Source organism: Leptonotus elevatus, chromosome 8 (assembly GCF_054856555.1).
Source record: "Leptonotus elevatus isolate MCC_2025b chromosome 8, RoL_Lele_1.0, whole genome shotgun sequence".
NCBI lineage: Eukaryota > Metazoa > Chordata > Actinopteri > Syngnathiformes > Syngnathidae > Leptonotus > Leptonotus elevatus.
In genome coordinates this window covers 6927477-6946303 of record NC_141246.1, presented here as the reverse complement: position 1 = coordinate 6946303, position 18827 = coordinate 6927477, and the positions used below count along the sequence as shown (strand labels likewise).

Here is an 18827-nt window from a genome sequence, read left to right as displayed (position 1 = left end):
TAAGGAGCATATTTCCTCTGTGGCAGCAAAACGTGTAACGTGAACCTGAAGGAGACCCCCTGGTGGCTAATAATCCTATAGTACCGTTCAACTCCGTGTCATATGCCAGTGGACCCTAGGCACCAGTCCGCGGCTGAGGCTCCTACTGGTCTGCAGGCAATTTTGGTACCAGGCCATACAGATAGTTTGGGAATTAGAGATGTATATATATATTTTTTAAATCAGCAGAGCATTATGTCCCAATCAGGAATATATGCCACCACCTCGGGATGTTTGATACCACTTTTTTTTTCTTCAGACCAATACCAGTACAAGTATTCACTCATACAGAGTACCAATACCTCTAGTACTTTTGATATATAAAATTTCATTTAACACAATAACAAAAAATTGTGAACCAAAACCTTTCTTCCTGACACAAATGATGATTAGCATGTGTCAAACTGCTGCAGTATAGCGCCAACTACTGCCGAGGAGGACTTGATCAATGTCAGGATTTTTGTTCGTATTTCAGGGCCAGATCCCCCAAAGGTTTGCGTAGCTTTTGCGCGGTGCTAACCGGTATAAATGAAGCAATCCGGGAGCGTGTAATCCACTAAGCACGCGCAGATGGGGAAATTCAGCACTAACTGAGTTGCCAACAAGATTGCGCCCTGGTGCGCCGGTGGTTTTTGTGTGTACTTAAATGAGGTCATTTGTGTACATTTGGCAGAGAAATTGCCCACCTCTATTCAAATGAGACTCATTGATGAACAGCGTCTAATTCACTAACGCCAACGGTAATAGCCACACTTAGTTTGAGTGACGCAAACAACGTTTTTGGATGGCTGGTGTAAACTTGGCGCTTCCTTGACCCTGTAGATCACACAAGTAGCAGCAGTGGTTGTGGCATGGAGAAGGCAGTTCCCATCTCTCTTACACTGATCACACACAGTGCGTATAGTGTTATTCGCCATTTGAGAGAGAGGAGGGGCGGGAGTTGGGGGGGCATTTTGCTATGTTGGTTTACAACACATGGCGTAACCCGGGCTGATCGGCGATGGAAGGGGCACATTTTGCGGTAATTTTCACATGACAGACGCATAATGTATGTCCACGTCAACCTCTGAAAATATAAAAATGAAAAACTCATTCAAACCCAAAAACGTGTAAATACGTTTTTAATGCTTTGTCCTTCACTCCCAAAAATGTATTTGTGTGTTTTTTAAATATGTTTTTTATGCAAGCGCATACAGAAGGCTTTGATGCGGCTTCTGACATGACGATGTGGCTTAAAGCAATGGTAGTATTACAAAAAACCTAGCAGGTGGCAGCAGAGTATAAAAGATCAGCCAGGACCAAGTTGCAACAAGCTCTTTTTCTCAGTGTTTTCAACAGGTTTGTGAATAATGATGAAACTTAACTATTTTCTTAACTTAGCTCATTTCTGCAAAATGGAAACAGATACAAATATACTTTTTTCCTGGTGAAAGAAGAGATTCTAATCTTTCTTTTGGTAGGTTCCATGTTTTTATAACAATAGAACACAATATTCTGTGGGACTTACAACATTTTTCAAAATCCAGTAAAACAGCTGGGAGCGAAGAAGGTTGTTTCAGTGAAACTGGCTGGGAGTGAATGAATGAATGAATGAATGAATGAATAAATGACGTTGTCGTCCTCTTCAGTTTAATGGCGCTAAATGATGAAAACGCTTTTGCACCTCCTCAATCTAAGTCCGCTTTGTGATAATTTCATCTTTCTTGCAACGGTTACTAAACTGCCGTGTTCATGGCGCAAATCCATTGCCATGTGTGGTAAATCAGGCTCTAATTTGCTCCCAACTGTCAAACTTTGTGGGCGTGTTTGCGCTGGTGTATCATTAGAGGAATATCCTTAGTGAATAGGACGTTAACAGGGAGTAAGCTGCGGGTGCAGATGTGGAGCAATTGTTGGCACTCTTAGGGACGCAGCGCATTCTTAGTGGATTTTGCCCTGAGTGTGCACCCAGGACTGGTCGCCAGTCACAGGTCGTAGGGCAAATATAGACAAACCACCATTCATGCTCACATTCACCTCCTTGGACAAGGAAGTCTTAAATGATCATAACATGGATGTTTTTGGAATGGAAGAGGAAGCCGGAACACCTGAAGAAAATTCTTGCAGGAAAGAACAGGATCAGGATTTGAACACTGTACATTAACCTCACACAGAGGTACAAACCACTAGCACACTGTGCTTCCAATATTCCATAATATATCCCCTTTAATTTTGCACTGTATACAGTACAATACACTTTTTTAAATTGACAAAATACAGAATTCACAACAGCACATAATATTTTGCTTTCACCCAGAATAATCATCAAATTAAATCAGTGCCATTCAAAATGCCACAGATACAACTTGGCCATGGTCTAATCTTCAATCTTTACGCAGCCCTCCTTGTGTTAACACCAGCATTTCCCGTGGGAGGGAGACAGGAGCTGTCGGATCCTGCAGGGTTCGTGCTGGAGAGGCTCTTCGTCCCCTTGCTGTTTACATTCTAATCTGTTGATGGAGCTCGCCGATAAATCCTCGGCCAGTCCTGCAGAATCAAAGGCTAATGGAGGCACTCAGGGTTTAGTGCCAGCAACTGTAGCCGGGGGCTAATAGACCCTTCTCCTCCCCTCCCTCCTCCAAACTCATGTCCAATCCGCTTAATAGGTGGGATGCGTCAGTGAATCTTCTCGGAAATGGAACGCTGCTTTGTCATCAACTGTATGTTCTTTTCGGTTTACAGTAACCTGTGGAAGTTCAAAAGAAGAAAGTGCTTTCATAATTAAACACCTGGGTCACATCGCATTGAGGTTGAGGAGTGACATCATTTGATACGGAGGAATATTTGAAAATCTTCCAGCTGCTATCGTGATTAATAATGACTTGTAATATCCCTACATCAGACTGCATAAACTATTACATTGCAACGCTGCTACCCTGTGTATATTTGCGTTTGTGGTCCTCTTCTTTTGTGACTCGTGATTGTACTTAATGACAATTGTTCTCCTGCTCATTTCTCTCAAGTAGCCAGCCAAAAGCAGTCAGTCCACAGGGGTTCAGAAAGCCTCCCCCGCGTGTTTTATATTTGTGACATTTCTTCAAACAAGCCTGTTGCATCTGTTGTTGCCATACCAACTAGCAATGAAAGTGCCATGTGTGTTGCTGTCCAATAAAAAGAATGTACATGCACATTTCTGTGAGTCCTTCCCTTATTATCCAAAATATCCAAAACATTGAAAAAGCGGAAAGAAATGAATCAAACTGTTCAGGGCTATTAAAGTCGTCCCACAAATGAAAAAAAGCAATGTCTGCACACAACATTGGAAACTCTGGAAATTACATATTTCTGGACACTATGAAATAAAATAATTGATTTCTTCTTTTTTATTTTTTTTACTTTTTTGATTTACGCCATGTACCATCAAGTTCTTGGCCTTTTGTACTCTCTTGCAGGGAAAATGTCAAGCATCCGCACAGTTAGGAAAAAGCAGCAGCTGAATAACTTGGTTGCCATGGTGACCCAACTAGCCAAACCAGGACACACCGTGGTGGATTTCTGCAGTGGAACGGTGATTTTTATAATTTTTTTTAAAATGTTGTCAATCCAGCTACCCCACTTTCAATTCTGTGAAATGATCTTTTACTATTACTGGCTGTTATTATTTAATGGCATTACAGTACTGTCCTTAACATCTTTCCCTTTTCCTTCTTTGTGCTCACAGGGTCACGTGGGCATCGTTCTGGCTCATGCCCTTCCACTGTGTCAGGTAACATTACATGTGATTTGTAGGGATAGATAATAGTGACCAAAGCGTTTATTTTTGTTCCAGGTCATCCTCATAGAAAACAAGGAAGAATCTCTGATCAGGGCGCACAGTCGCAGCATAGAGCTCGGTCTAGAGAACATTGGCTTCATTCAGGCCAATTTGGACTATTTCACTGGGCCCTTTCAAATTGGGGTGAGTCTACCTTTTTGAACATTTGTATGCCATCATGAATCTTTTGATGGAAACTTTGCTACTAATGTGTGTGTGTGGTTTTTTTTTACATGTCATTGTGTTCTGACATTGTACAGTTTACTGAATTATATTGAGATTAGCATTAGGAGCTAAAAAAAAGTTAAGGTCAAAACAAATAATTAAGCAAGAAAGTTGTTGAGCAATTCAATTAGATGATGTCATGTAAAGTTAAGGTAGCACATTTTTTATTTTTCAAATCCATTATGTTCGCCGCAGTATATGCTGTATCTACTTAATATGTATTTGTAAGCTTTTATGTTATATTATGATAATGAGTAAGTGGGTTAGCAAGGGAGTTAGCTAGTTAGCTTGTTTGGCGGACTGATTGGATTGGATTGTTTGTTTGGCTGCTAGCGAGCTAAGTTGCAAGCAATCAGACATTCAGGAATCCACAAAATCAGCTTGTTACTACTAAGCACTGCTATTATTTCAACTAAACATTGTCAAGCCATGATGGAAGAACAAAACAAAGCCCTTTTGTTAACATTACAGAATAGGCCCTTTTTAACCTCTCAATGAATAATACATGAATGTTAATGACACAATGCAGTCATATGCAGGAGGTGGGTATCATTGAAGCGGTACGACTTGATGCCGATCCAAATAAGGATTGTTCGTCCTTGGCGGAGGTCCCTGCTTGACTGAGTGTCATTATAATTATGCAAAGCATCTAAGTGTCAATGCAGGAGACAAATTGCCGCACATTGCTTTACTGGAGATGTGTTTTTTCACTGTTATGTGTGAAAATGCCAGCCAGTGATCATTCCTGTCTGAACGCACTCAGAGAGAGCTTTTCATTTCCTGAAGTGGCGCTTTAATCGCGAGCCTTTTAGAGCTCGCCTCTTCTGTCAAGCACAGCGTGCCACTGTTATTAAAGGAGGCTTGGCCTGAGAAACAAAGGCTGAAGGAGTGTCAGGTGTAAAGTATTGCAGAGTCCTTGCTTATTTGCAAAATGTGTCTCTTTGAATATACAAACAACCATTTCCATTCCAAGGCTAAACTGTTACAGTGTTAATGTTAAGATGTAAAAACAGTAGAACATTCTGAACTTCTGAACAATTTTGAATTGTCATACATGTGCAAAAAGAAGTTCACCACTGTAAAACAAAAACAATTTCTTAAGGTTTTTACAAGTAAAAAAAAAAGTTCACTACTGGTAATCAAATAACAAAAAAAAAATCTAATACATCTTTGCCACTCATGTATTTCTTTGTCATATCAAAAATTGTTAATGGGTCAATGTGGCCTGCTTTAAAAAAATGTGTGTATGTCCCTCTTTATCTGCTTGCACTTCCCTGTCAATATGATTAGTAAACCATGTAAATATAAATAAATACATCTAAATTTCGTCGTGCAGCTCTAAAAAAACAAAAACAAATTGCCCACACCCACTCGCATGTACACAACCGCACACAATGTACCAATAAATAATAGCAAAAATATCAATAATTTAAAATAAATGTGTATATATAGTACCATAAGCTACATAAAATCTAGATATAACCAAAGTATCACAATCACATGAGGGTTAATTGACAGCTTAGTGCCCCCTTGACATCCATTCAGGCAGCTCTCACTAGGTAACATTGTAAATGGTTGTCTTTCTCAATATGTGCCCTGCAATTAACTGCCGACTAGTCCAGTGGTAGGCTTCTAAGGCTGAGTTTAAAAAATTGACTAATCAATATCGAATCGATTTTCCATTTCGAGCGTGATATCAATTCATAAAAACATGAATCGATTATTTTGATAGCTTTTTTTTTCATAAATTAACAAGAAAATAGAATTTTAAAGCCCAATTTTTTTTTGTATCTTACTGTTTTCTTGAAATTTTGCCTTAACGTGCATTTTAAAGTATTTTCTTACATTTATGAAAGACCTGACTTGTTGCACTTTATGACAACTCAAAATTGTTTTAATTTATATTTACAATAATTGAATTAGAAGTTATGAAAACATTTTCATCTCATCTATACTGATGTCAATGTTTGTGTAACACTTAAGTCAAGTGATTATAGCATGTTGTTTTAATAAAATAAAATAAATGTCATTTAACCAGTTACTGCCTCTACAAAATTTTATTTGGAATTTAATGTTTGTGGAGGTTTTTTTTTCAAGACCTTGATATTTAAGAAGAATTGATGTTCTATAATTAACCAATATCGGATTGAAAAATATCTGAAAAAAATCGAATCGAACTGAACTCTTGTTAATCAAAATCGAATCGATTAGGGAAAATTTGAATCGATACCCAGCCCCTTAGGCTTCCATATGTGCACTGCCATATACTGGCGACCAGTCCATGCTGTACACTAAATCTCACCCAACGCCAGGGGAAATTGCCTCTCGCTCGCCTGACAACAAACGTTATAGAAAATGGATGGACCGTAGTGTCAGCAAAGCAAACTGTTTTGTAAGTGCGTTAGGAGTAAATACGGTTGCCAGGCATATCAGCTTTTATGCAGGCAAGCAAGCTGGCCATCGTTTGTCTTGCATCTTCATTTATCACATACACATTTTCCACAGCGATATTGCTGCCAAGACTGCAGCTCTGCAAGTGTGCGATTGTTCGGCAGAAAGATCTGCGGCCAAGTGCACACATTTAAAATGTGGGGACTTTGGTTTGATGAATGAAGAAGATTTCTTGAAACGTTTTTTATACTCTTCACATACTGAATGTGAAATGTGTGTGCGTCGTCTTCAATCTGATGGAGATGGAACATAAGTCCAAGGTTTGGGAAGAATGCTCGCTTTGCTTGTGATTGCAGAACTGACATCACCACCTTTATCCTCTTACTCGCCAGAGTTTTTTAATGCAGCGGTACGTTTAGGGAGTTTATATCCCTCTGTGGTTAAGGGGTGCATAGGTGGCCTATGCAGGTGCATATACATGCAACATATTTACGCACATTTCTACATTTCTGCATAGTCTTTGGCCTCTTACAAATTGCATCTCAAAAGGCAGTAGGGTGGAAGGTCGAGCACAATTCCATTCCATTGGAAACTGAGTTCACACAGGGTCAATCAAGAACATTGACTTTTTAAATTGCTTGTACACAAATGTAAAGTTTGTTCTCTGGAGTGACGGCCCATCCACCCAGGTGTCAAATTGGACAACTAATTTATCTTTTGGAAGATGCCCACTTCCAAATAACGTGCGTGAAGTTGGCCCCCCCACACCGCGCAAAATTTGATGGAAATAGTCTATTTTGTTTGTGCTGGTTTGTGCCATAAAAAGTTTTGTTTGTGCTTCGACTGTTTTGCAGTATTAGAAATTATTTTTTTAGGTCATCCAGAGTTCACCCAGCCACCCATCTATTGAGAACGGGGCCCGAAACGGGTCCATTTGTTTGTGCTACGTTTGTGCTGTAAAAATCTTCGTTTGTGCTGCAAGGATTTTATAGATATTAAATACTTTAGTTTTGTGTGATGACGTCATCCAGCCCCTCATTTAATTCGATAAGAATACAAAATTTAAAAAATCAAAAAAAACGTTGTGGCACAAACGAAAATTTTAACAGCACAATCTAGCACAAACGTAGCACAAACAAATGGACCCATTTCGGGTCCGTTTCTCAATAGATGGGTGAACTCTGGATGACTTAAAAAATAATTTCTAATAACTGCAAAACAGTAATAGCACAAAGGAAACTTTTTATGGCACAAACTAGCACAAACAAAGCAGACTATTTCCATCAAATTTTGCGTGGGGTGGGGGCCAACTTCACGCACGTCTGGGAGAAGATCTATTTTCAAGCGACAGTAAGCACAGTCATGCCTAAGCCAAAAGGTAAGCAGAGCTGCATTGTTGGAAACACAGATTAGCAACAGCTAGCGGCGTATTAGCATTAGCTTCTGTTAACTGTCACATGTTCACCAGTCCACAGTTTTTTGCTCAGGCAAAAGCAATTAATATATTGCTTTGGTGCCATCTCGTGGCATTTTAGTAACAAGGAACTTTGTTAAAGTAAGTTGAGAAACTTCAATTACATAAAATCACACCTTTGTCGCCGTTGTGTTGTGTGGCACCTATAGGCTATTATAAACCTAGGGGCGTCAATTATTAATGAATTTTTTGCTTGTGTTTGGCAATAGAAACAAAACACAGGCACAGTTAATCTTTTGACGGTTACTGAACTGAGATGTCTTAGTTGATTTCCACTTAGAGATCCACAGTGTTGAACTTTTTGGGGGTCATTTGAAAATGTATTTAACTTTCTAAATTCCCTCATTGACACAGATGGATGTTTTATATTCCCACACAAACCTCGTTATGTGCCATCTTGTTAGACCATCTGCTGTTTGTGCTCATTGGTCAGCACGGAGCCCTTCAAGTGTCATAGCTCAGCCTGGAACATTCACCAAGTCCGTGCTTTAATTTGAAATACCGTGGCTTTTATTCTACACTTGTTCTACTTAGTGGGCAGTAAAGTGCACAGAATATTCCTCTCCAAGCACGTGGGTGTTTTTCACTGCCTCGTAAGAATATTTGTGCCTTCACACATTTGCAGTCGTAGCCTGCTGGGGTGCCTGAGCTTCTTCCTAACTGAATGAACTCACCATCACACACTATTATTTAATTAGTTTAAAGCTGTTAACTGTCAAGTTGTGTTGCGTATTGACAAAGCGTTGCTTTTCCCAAATGACTCAATAAAGTATTGTCAAAACACAATGGGATTTATTTCATGTTGTCCTTTTGTTTGGCATGATTGCAACATCGACTCAAGTAAATAGGATTCATACAAAATAAAGCCACTAAAATAATAATTTTATTTTCATGTCACGGAATGAAGGGGTCAAAATGTGTGTATATTTCGGTATGGCTAGCATGTCTAATGTACAGCATTAGGACGGCATGCGTGAGGTTGTAGGTTCGGTGACCATGTCGAAGTGTCCTTGAGCAAAGCACCGAACCCTGATTTACTCCCAGCAGACCAGGCAGCGCCCTGCATGGCAGCAGCTGACCACTGGTGTGCGAATGTGAGGCATTGTAAAGCGCTTTGGGCGCCATATGGTGTAGAGAAAGCAATATATAAAAAGCAGTCCATTTACCTTAAAAGTGATGGTGCTGCTTTAATTATTGATTTTTATTTACCCCCTTAAACCCATTAGTCTTCAGTAAGCGTTTGGTAAAAACATTTTTTTTTTTAAAAAGCTCATCATTTTCTGAAATAAAAATAATGGTCTGCGTAGATCCTTTTAGTACCCCTACACGCTAAAAGCAGGCAGGAAAAACACATTCTACATTACAAGTGCATCCTGTTATTGTGTTCCATTTATTATAATTTTTTTTTGTATCGAGACCATCAATCAAACCTGCCAAAACAAAAAAAACAAAAAAACTTTGCTTTCAAAGTAAAATATAAACTAACACTAACCATAGAAGACTTCAATTATTCTTAGTGTTTGTCTTCCTGAACACGTTTTACCACCACGAACATTTAGCTCAATTCAGGACATATGATTTTTTAAACCCTTAATTTTTACTAGCTTTGTACTGAGGTGATCTATACACTGGTGCAGATGCTCAGAATGGTATCACCTTCACCTCAATTTTGGCCAGAAAAAACTCTGCTTGTGCCAATTTTGCGGGCTCTTTTCGTGGAAGAGGCTTGGCTGAAGCTTGACTATGTGGGTTCTGGGCATGCTCATTGTGATTGCACTGTTGTTCTCTCACTGGCTGTGTTTCTGGCAATGCTGCCAAGGCAACTTGCAGTCGTTTTCAGACTCCCAGACGCCGAATGACACATTCTTGGAAGCTTTGTTTTGTGGTTGTGTGTGTAGGATAGGGCTAATTTCATTACAGGAAGTAGGGAAGCTATTGATAATCACAGGTTTTCCTTTAGCGAATGTACAAAAGAGCCACCTGGAGTACAAACAAGTTTTTGACAAATATTTATACTGATGCAAAGCCAAGTGTCAATTGCTAGTGGTTGACAAAAAATATGTCTATAATTTTCTTGGGGTACTTTCTTGATTAGAAAAAAATACAATCAGCTTTATATCAGACTGGCATGAATTTTCTATTCAATGCCAAAAGACACTTAAAAATGACATATTATGCCGTCTTATTAACATGTCTAAAATGTTTTCGTCAAAATACCCTAAGAATCAGAATTAAAGCACATTTAGCTGGAGTTAGCCCGTTTTGAGGGGCGTGGTCCTGTCTCATTAAATGAGCACACAGCTGACCCCACCCTCTACTACGGGTCCATTACTAAGTGGGGGTTGGGGCAAATCTGCATAACATGAAAAATGCGTATATTTAATGTTCAATCAACTTAATATTTTGTCATTGTAAAATGTTACTTAGTTATTTTATTTGGGATTTAAAAAAATAATAATGTTTGTTGTATTGTCCAAACAAAGAGCACGTATTGCTGCACATTATGTTATGGTGAGTTATGGTGCGGCTATAAGCAAAGTGCGCATTACGTTGCGCATGTGTGCAACTTTTTTTTTAATTGCTACCAAACAAAGTCGTCATTTGAATGGCGGCGAACGGAGTGCTCCAAGTGTTTGCGTAACTGCACACCTTAAAGCTTGCAAGCACTGTTTAAATTGACAAAACGACAGGGGCCATTTTTAACTGTCCTAATGGAGTTTATAGGCAAAAAAAACACCATTGAAAACCTCGATAAGACGTAAGTGTACATTTGTAATCCTCTTTTCACTCTTCTCAATTTCCAGACAAAAAAGAAAGATCCAAACGGACGTAAAAGAGGCAAACATTTAAAATTTCTTGAACACATTTATTTTGTCAATATCCTGAAACCGAAGGAACAGACGGAAGCATCACGAAGCTTGCCAGCGGACGGACGTGTAACGACACTAATGGAGTGATGGTCGTTTAAGAACCTGCTTCTAGCCCCAATTGACCCCTTCAGTGAAGAAAGATCCTACCGGTCTCTTGATCGTGTACCGGTTTTGTGTCCTTGATCCAACTCCCAGTAAAGTGCACACATTCAGCTAAATATCGGCTAACATGCAAGGTGGCCATAGTTTCAAACCATGGGCTTTGTCCAGCCATCCGTCACTTGTCTTCAAGGGGTCAGAAATTACTTTGTCTCCAACGATTAACAATGACATGTAGTCATTTTTCACAGCGTCTCTCTCTCTCTCTCTCTCTTCCTCCTTTGTCAATAAGACTGGTAGTTTTTGGATCGACGCATCATAAGCAAGGGCAGCCATTAATTTTTCCGTTTCTGTCTGTTGCCGAACGCAGTCCTACAAAAAAAAAACACTTTAAATCATCAACTTTCAAGCGGTTGAAATTGTCTAAATCTCCATGGCGAGTGTGAACTGGGAAGCTTAAGTTATCCGCCATAGAGTTGGCATTGATTGCATTTTAACTCCTTGAGGTGCCACTTCATCGCCAAGACTCAGATTTTGGCTTGAGCCCTTTGTTTTTGGAGTTTGCGTGCATGCAGTTTCTCTCTGGGCATGTACAGCGGCTAATGGAACTGCTTGCCTCGTATTTATTGATGATGTGACTGCTGACAATAGCACAAAACTAAAGGGGAAATGGACAATTTCAATGCATTTTGGAACAAGGCTGTATTATACCAAAATGAGTAAATATCATTACTTCAGTATACTTTATGTGACATTTTTATTGTTGTGTAGTATTGTACTATGATATTTTTCCAATGTAAAATGTGTAAATGTACTGTTTCTGGCACCAACGTCCAGCAAGAAACAATAATGCCACCTAGTGGCAGAAAATTAACTCAACACGAAGCTATGACACTCCTTTTAAGTTTAACCATAAATGTTAACTGTAACTTCATGAATTACTTACTATAAAATTACTATCAATGAACTGAGATACAACCACTTTTAGTAACCATATTTGTCCACAATTTGAAAAAATAATTTTTATTACACATTTAGAGTAGATATAAGTTGCGATTAAATTTACGATTAATTGTGAGTTAACTATTAGTTTAAAAAAAAAATCCACTTGTGTTAACAAGAGTAGGAAAACCTAGAAATGTTTTTATTGTACATTTAGAACAGATATCAATTTGTGATTAATCTTGAGTTAATTAGTGAAGTCATGTGATTAATTACAATTTAAAATTGTAATCGCCTAATGCCCCTAATTTAAAAAAAAAGACGAAAAGATGATAAAAAATTAGGGCCGTCAGACAATTAAATTTTTTAAATTGTAATTAATCGATTAATCACAAATTTTATATCTGTTATAAATGCACTATAAAAAAAATTCTAGGTTTTCATACTCTTGTTAACAAAAGTGGAAAAAAAAATTTAAACTAATGAATTCTTTACGTCTTTTCCGTCAATGGCAGTGAATGAGTTAATTACGATAAAAAATTGTAAGCAACTGACTTTAACTGCCCTAATATAGAAACAGTATATGCAGTATGACGTGGGTATTAAATTAGTTTAAAGTTGAAATAAAAACAGCATTTAAAAGCATTAAATTAGTTTTGATAACTGCAGAAACTCTGATATACCTTCTTTTTTTCATAGCTCATCTTATGATTCACCACCATGTACAAGTTACCAGCACATTGGGGCTCCACAAGCGGCCGTGCATCATCGCCTGCATTCAAGGACGACACTTTAATTGCATTGTTTTTGTGTTTGCGGCAGGTTGCGCTCCACGCGTGCGGCGTAGCGACAGACATGGTGATGGAGCATTGCATCCAGGCAGGCGCCGCCTTCGTCATCAGCCCCTGTTGCTATGGCTTCATCCAGAACGCTGTCAAGTTCACCTTCCCGAGGAGGTTTGTGTCTAGTACCCGCAGTTGCCGTGCCTCAGGCTCCCAATTTTAAACATGTGAAGTGCTTGTTTTGGTGTTAGAAATGTGCAAGTGCAGTGGAACCTTGGTTTACACATAACTAGTTTTTCGAACAGTTGGGGTTACAAGCTAAATTTTCAAATACAAATTTCCTTGGTTTGCTTATTTCGTCTTTTTTTGCGCCGAGTAAGCATCACTAGCTCTGTGCATGCACACATTATCAGTATCTGACTTTGTTTTTCTCTAAATTAGTCCTTCGTATGGTCTAAAGAAAGTGACAACTGGGCACGAAAATGCCCAAAAACAAAAACTATAATACTTTAACCTTCACTCCCCAAAACATATTTATAAGTTTTTTAACGTTTTTTTTATGCTAGAGCATACAGAAGACTTTGATGCAGCTCCTGACCTGAAGAGGTGGCTTAAAGCGATGCTAGTTGTTACAAAAAATGGCCAGCATGTGTCAGCAGAGTATAAGAGATCATGTTGCAACAAGCTCTTTTTGCCAGTGTTTTCAACAGGTTTGTGATGATGAAACTTAGCTATATTCTAGTGCTAATTGCTGCAAAACTGAAACAGATACAAATATACTTCTTTTTTTTTTCCCGATGAAAGAATGTTCCATGTTTTTATAGCAATAGAACACAATATTCTGTGAGATCAGTCAAAATCCAGTAAAACAGCCTGAAGCAGTAAAAAAAAAAAAAAATATATATATATATATATATACAAAAATAATAGATACCGTAATTGCTTCACACATCTTTATCGACACTGATGGTTTTAGTGTTAAATAAATTTTGACTTTGAAACATTTTCAAAGTGGCATTTGCATCCATATTTTTTTCTGTATGTTTTAACGAGCTATCCTCCTTTGTTGTGTTAAAAAAAAGAAGAAGTCAAACCTAAATAAAAATGCATCCTTTCTAACCTTAGACCCCCATAGATGAGTAGTTTAGATTTGAAAGACTGATTAAATTTAAAACGCACCTGCCTGACTCAATCCCGCTTTTACTTTTTTTTGTCTATTTTTTGGTACTGTTTTCTTACCCTCGGGTCACCTTCCGGCATTCTTCTCAATATTCTGCAGGTGTAGACATTCCAGACACTTCACACACACTTTTTTTATGATCTGTGAACAGCCCTTCTACTTTCAGTTCATTTAAAGACTTTCTGCAGAACATGAACAGTGTTCCTTTTTAATTAGCCCCAACCACGTGGAACCATCTCAAACTGTCTTACCTGCCTTAGGGGTGGGGGCGGAGGGGGCATTCAACAAGCTTGTGACCTGATGCTCGTTAGTTTCATCAAGGCTGGACTTTCCAGGGAGATTTGACAAATGTCAGCATGTGCAAATTTCTTGTTCAAAACCCAAAACCGTAAAGAGAAAAAAAAAAGAAAAGATTTGGGGCACCGCAATATAAAAACTGTTTTTCTTTTCACAAGAAAGTTTTGAACATGTTCAAAATCTTGCCGACAAAAGAAACTTTTTTGAGACCAGTAAAACAAAAAAATAATGTTGGCGAGCGACTTATGCGACCTTGAACGAACCCTGACGAAAAATCATCCACTACCTTAGCAAACTTTTGCTTTCAGTCTGGATGCTCAGATCGCACTCATCTGAAAGTGAAAAACGTCACAATTGTTTGACAAAGCAGTGAGTGGCGCGACGAGCAATATATTTTACTCTGAAAAATACTATATTCGGTCCCAGTCTTAAGAGAGTCAACTTTAGACTCGGAACAGAGTAAAATATTATATGTAATTTAAAAAAAATACATAAAAACTCAGTCTCAGGAACAATCCCACAACCTTCAGCATGGGAGACGACCACTCTATCACTTGAGCTATGCCACGCCTACTGCTGGATAACATTGCTGGTGTGTCCAAAAGGAGACCAGAATGATTGGATATAATGACAATAATAGCGATATAATGGCACACAATCGAACCGGCATGGCTCAGCAAGTTGATTGGCCATCTTCCAACCTGAAGGTTCTGTGATCTTTCCTCAACCCTTGAGTGATTTTTTTTGTTGTTGTGTGTCTGTATATTTTACTCCCCTCCAAATGTAAAGTTTACTCTCGTTTAGACTGGGAACGAATAGTAAAATTTACTCTATGAAATTTGTGCAGTATAAATCCAACCTTACAGTCTCAATTATTCATTGCACTAACCAATTCAACTTCCTCTTGTTTTTTTACAGCAAAAAGTTCCAGGAGACACTGATTTACAAGGTAGGTGTTAAGATGGAGTGATGTTTCCCGCCCCCGCCGTTGCATTTGTCATTCACTTACACCGAGTAGAATATTAACTACACCCTGCCCAGCTACTTTTTTGGCTCTATAATGTTACACTCCTGCCTAAATAAATGAATCTCCAGCAGTGGCGAGGCTGGCTCTCTCTTTGCTGAGCGAGGCCCCTTCCACATGATGATGAATAGCCCCTGTCAGCGCCTACGGGCGCTAATCTTTGGAAAAGACGTCGCCGCAGGTGCTCGCCACGGCAACCTCGTGTCGCAACACAGAATCTCCTCTGACTTGCAAGCGCTGCACAGAGAGAAAGATATTTCTGCTGCTGGAACTTGCTCAAGTAGGCCGTTAATTAGCAACCGAGGCATGCCGTAATGAGAAATGACATCCTTTTTTTGACGATGCATTTGAAGGATATTTGAACAGGGGGGGTGTAGACTTTTCATATGCACTAGAAGTTAGATCAGTGCTTATCACTGATTTTTTGTTACAAAGAGGGATATCCACCGCATCTGTGCTGGCGATGATTGATGGATTGATGGATTGATGTGGTTTAGTATAGAGGACCAAAACTGCCAAAATGTAAAATAAATAAATAAATGACTAAAAGTGAAAATAAAAACAGATATACAAAAAAATATAATTCAAAAATTAAATTAACTCATTCACTGCCATAAATTCAACGTTTTTTTTCTACTTTTGTTAACAACAGTAAGAAAACACCCCCCAAAAATGATTGTACATTTAGAACATATAAAATGAGTGATAAATCGTGAGTTAACTCGTGAGGTCATGTGATTAATTACAATAAAAAAATAATAATCACCTGACGCCCCAAATTTTTAATAATCTTTTATTCTTTTTTTTAATAACATTTATTTTTTTTAAATAAAAAAAATTAGGGGCGTCAGGCAATTCATTTTAGTAATCGTAATTAATCGCATGACTTCACTAGTTAACTCGCAATTAATCACAAATTTTATAACTGTTCGAAATGTACAATAGTTATTTTTTCTAGGTTTTCATATTCTTGTTAACAAAAGTTTTTTTTAAATAACGTTAAACTAATAGAAATTGTTCAAATGATTTTTTGACGTCTATAGCCGTCAATGGCAGTGAATGAGTTAAAAAAATTAAGATAAAAGTCGTGGTGACAGTGGACAAGATGGCCGTCCATTGCTGGAGCTCTCCAAGCAAGCCGGCGAGACTTCCTTGTTCGCTGACCCACTCACTTGACAAATGAAAGGCAGTTTGTAACGGCGGAGTCCAACCCAAGACACGCTTAGGACCGCCCCCTCATTTAAATAACATTTCGTCCTGACAGAGCGTGCGCAGCATGAAATTAATGAATGTGAGAGCAGAGCGTTTTTATTTATTGATGGATATTTAATTCTATTTATATTTTTATTTTTTAAATGTCATTTTTTATTTATTTTTTTATTTAGTGGGTATGTCTTGTTCTGAAGGCCTCGCCCTCTGTGGACCTGGACAAAAATATTCCCACAAAACGCTTTCCAAAATCTTGTAAAAAATCCTCCCACATGAGTGGAAGTTGTTCAAGTTACAAAGTGGGCCCAACTCTTTTCTTTCCAACGATGACTTCCTGCAGGTGTCCTGGCCCGTGACCGTATCGTTCATTTTGCTTTCATATCGAATACAAATAAGTGTAATGGGAGTGGGGGTTTTTTCTCTCTCTCAGGAACACATGATACTGTGCCGCTTTGCCGACCAAACTGCTCCCCAGCTTCCTCCTGAGAGGCGACTCATAGGTACCGCCTACGACATGTTGACACTGTCCAACTTTTCTCTGACGCTTCCACTCCATCGGGGCTACACAAAAGGACACATTTAGTGACCTGGCTTTACGGGTCGGTAGCGACGCCGCAAAGCAGCTGCGGTGAACAGCTGCCACTTGAGTGCTGTCAGATTTGTCCCAGTGTCACTGTACAGCAATTGTTCATGCAGAGGGGAGTAGGATTGTTTTACACGTCCTGCTGTCTACTGTTGCTGCTATGATTGACTGAAGCTAATCGCTAAAGTCCATGGACGTTATTCTCGATTCTTAACTTTGTAGCCCCCAATACACAACTCTCATTTTGACAGATATCCGGCACTTAATGATTACGGGTTTATTCACGAGAGTTTCATCGTTTCCAGTTGATGGCAAGTAACGAATATCACCCAAAGTTACATTTGCATAACATAGTCCCCCCCCCCCCCCCCCAAAAAAAAGCATGCTGTCACTGTTGAATGAAAATCTTCAATTTGTCGTTTTTTGACAAAAAAAAATTACGACAAAATCCTTTTTTGAATCAACGGTTTCCAAATGAAAAATATATTAATAATTATTTATATGTTTATTTGTTTTAATCTTCTGCAAATCCAGTGGAAAAGAGAGCTTCCATCAGCGTGGATAGTTTTAAGGGATTGCAACATCCTGTCCTATTGTTGAATCAAATATATTTTTATTTTTACTCAAAAACAAAACAAAATGATGTTGAAGCAGTTGACATAAAACCTAGGAATGGACGAGTACGGGAACGTTACCTGACCTTATATCTAGGTATCGATATCCATCGGCCACACTCTTGTTGCCAATTTATGATCGGGAACTACAAATTAGAAGCATAGAAAATTGCCATTAATTTCATGGAATTTTAAGGCAAAATGCTATATTGGGATATGTAGATTTTTCTTTAAAATTATCTGTTATTGTTTTTTGGAGGGGAAATTGTGTGTAGCAAAAGTATTAGTGATATCAGTACTTGGTATTCATGACTACTCAAGAGCACTGGAATCGGTCTGAAAATGTGTTAATAATAATAATAAATAATAACAGATTTTATTTGTAACGCACCTTACATTTTTTAAATAAATCTCAAAGTGCACAGCACAGGCAACAATAAAAGCAAAAAAAACCCACAGTAAAACAGTCAGTAAAAAAAAGTGATATCGAACATCCCTAACAAGATCAATAATAAAATAGATATATTAATTTTAATATAAATGTGAAAATATTCAGCAGTTTAACATACTTTACTATTAAAATATATTTTAAAATGACCGTTCTGCTACGTTACGCTACATCGTGTTTCGCTACAATACGTTATGCTATGTTACGTAACATTATGCTGTGTTTGCTGTGTGATATGTTCCATATGTAAAATCTAACAAATTCATATATTTGGCAGGGAAGCAGTGCATGGGTTTAGTAGACTTGGACCGGTCGTGGGGTGCGGAATCACATGGCTACCAGGTGCAAGTGATGACCATGGAGCCGGAGACGTGCTCGCCGAAGAACAACATGCTGGTAGGAAGGCCCAGCGTGGAAGATGACCCTCGCAAAGAGTGTGAGGGTCAAATGGCAACTTGATTTGCCTTTTTTATTTATTTTTTTGTTAAAGGCGACACAGGCGTCACATTTGGATCAATAAAGAGGAGGCTTGTTTTTAATGCCGCCATGTTTATTTTGTGTTTTATTCAAACATTCAATCAGTTGAAACAGTTTTTGGGCAAAACTCTGGAAAAAAAGACGGATGAAAACCAACAAAGTTAATCAGAAATCAGTTGTCTGTCAACCATCAAAACAAGTTTGTTTTTCCCCTTGATCCAGACTTTCGTTGCAATTTGGAAATCAATGATAAGTTTTTCATAATTCTTTATTCTATTTTTGTGTAGTTTTTATGTGATCCTGCTAACTTGCTAATTCCCTTTTAGCCATATTTTTTATCCCTTTTAGAAATTAAATTTGGTTCTTGATGAGCAATTTTC

The 18827-nt window shown here is 38.3% G+C and overlaps 1 protein-coding gene across 1 annotated transcript in view; it reads left to right on the top strand.

Moving 5' to 3' along the window:
* Positions 1 to 18513, top strand: part of gstcd (glutathione S-transferase, C-terminal domain containing) — a 37775-nt gene extending 19262 nt beyond the window's left edge. Inside the window, exons 5-11 of the mRNA XM_086084001.1 lie at positions 3471 to 3586; positions 3740 to 3784; positions 3848 to 3976; positions 12656 to 12789; positions 15011 to 15041; positions 16756 to 16825; positions 18248 to 18513. Coding sequence (XP_085940127.1) covers positions 3471 to 3586; positions 3740 to 3784; positions 3848 to 3976; positions 12656 to 12789; positions 15011 to 15041; positions 16756 to 16825; positions 18248 to 18429 — 707 coding nt within the window. The 3' untranslated portion in view covers positions 18430 to 18513. The remainder of the gene's footprint in view (positions 1 to 3470; positions 3587 to 3739; positions 3785 to 3847; positions 3977 to 12655; positions 12790 to 15010; positions 15042 to 16755; positions 16826 to 18247) is intronic.
* Positions 18514 to 18827: the final 314 nt, after the last annotated feature.